At 72.2% G+C, this 1,149-nt stretch overlaps 1 protein-coding gene across 1 annotated transcript in view; it reads right to left on the reverse strand.

The window, feature by feature from the left end:
- Positions 1-1,149, reverse strand: part of LOC146597758 (ras-specific guanine nucleotide-releasing factor 1-like) — a 30,600-nt gene that overhangs the window by 2,026 nt on the left and 27,425 nt on the right. Inside the window, exons 20-21 of the mRNA XM_085301584.1 lie at positions 1,005-1,122; positions 750-818 (exon numbers count right to left, since the gene is read on the reverse strand). Of these exons, the coding sequence (XP_085157710.1) occupies positions 750-818; positions 1,005-1,122 (187 nt within the window). The remainder of the gene's footprint in view (positions 1-749; positions 819-1,004; positions 1,123-1,149) is intronic.

Here is a 1,149-nt window from a genome sequence, read left to right on the forward strand (position 1 = left end):
GTGGCACGGCATGGCGTGGCACGGCACGGTGCAGCATGGCGTGGCGTGGCATGGCACAGCGTGGTGCAGTGTGGCACAGCATGGTGCAGTACGGCGTGGCACGGCATGGCGTGGCACGGCATGGCGTGGCACGGCACAGCACAGTGCGGCACGGCACGGAGCAGCACAGCACAGCACGGGACCTGCGCTGCTCGACAGCCCCTCCGCAAGGAGGAGCGGAGCGGACGAGGCCGCCCCCGGGCTGCGGCGCTCCGGCCGGCCGCCGCCCCACGCTCRGTAAAGCGGATTCCAGCCACGACCTGTGGCTCCGGCCTCTGCCCCGAGCGCTCCGGAGCCTCCTCGGGAGCCCTGGCGCGGCTCTGCCTTTCCAGGGACGCGCGGCTCCGCAGCCGTGCCCCGCGGCACGCCGCTCCTCCCGTTACGGCTGGAATCGGCTCTTTTCCGGCGCGCTCCCCGGAGCGGCGGGGTGCTCCGGCGGGCGCCGAGCGCTAGTGCCCGCGGAGGCGGCAGGGACTTCAGCAGCGGCCGCCGGCCCCTTCCCGCTCGGCACGGAGGCACCTTGCAGGCGGGAGCCTCGGTCGCCCCCGCCTCTCCCCGCGCCCGCCGCCGGTGGCGTTTCCACGCCGGACTGGCTACAGGCGCCGGCGGGTCCCTCCCACTGGGACTCGGGGCCGAGCTGCAGCGGGGCGCCGGAGCGGGGAGCCTGCCTCCGCGCCGAGGAGGAGGAGGAGGATGGCGGGGGGCCCTACCTTGGCCTGGTGCTCGATCTTGTAGGAGGTTTGCTGGAACTGSCGGATCTCTCTTATGATGTGCGAAATCTGTCCGGAGAGCAAGCGGAGACACCCGTCACGGTACAGCCGCCKCCGCGACGCCCTCGCGCCCGGCACGGCCGCTCAGTCCTCGCCGCGCTTCTGAGCCACGGCAGAGCGCGGCCTCCCAGGAAAACGTCCGGGGCCGCCGCRCAGAGCCAGCCCTGCGCCACTCCGCGCAGCCGCCGAGCTCACCATGCGCATCTTGGAGAAGTTCACCAGGCCGTCCTCGGTGTAGTTGGGCGTCCCCTCCTCTATGAACGCCAGGTCGGTCAGGTACATTCCCAGGTAAGGGACGCAAGGAGGGTCGCAGCTTCATCAGCGCGTCAGGATGAGAGGA

This window comes from Rhea americana, unplaced genomic scaffold (assembly GCF_003343005.1).
Source record: "Rhea americana isolate MKP2758 unplaced genomic scaffold, rheAme1 scaffold_178, whole genome shotgun sequence".
In the NCBI taxonomy this organism is placed as follows: domain Eukaryota; kingdom Metazoa; phylum Chordata; class Aves; order Rheiformes; family Rheidae; genus Rhea; species Rhea americana.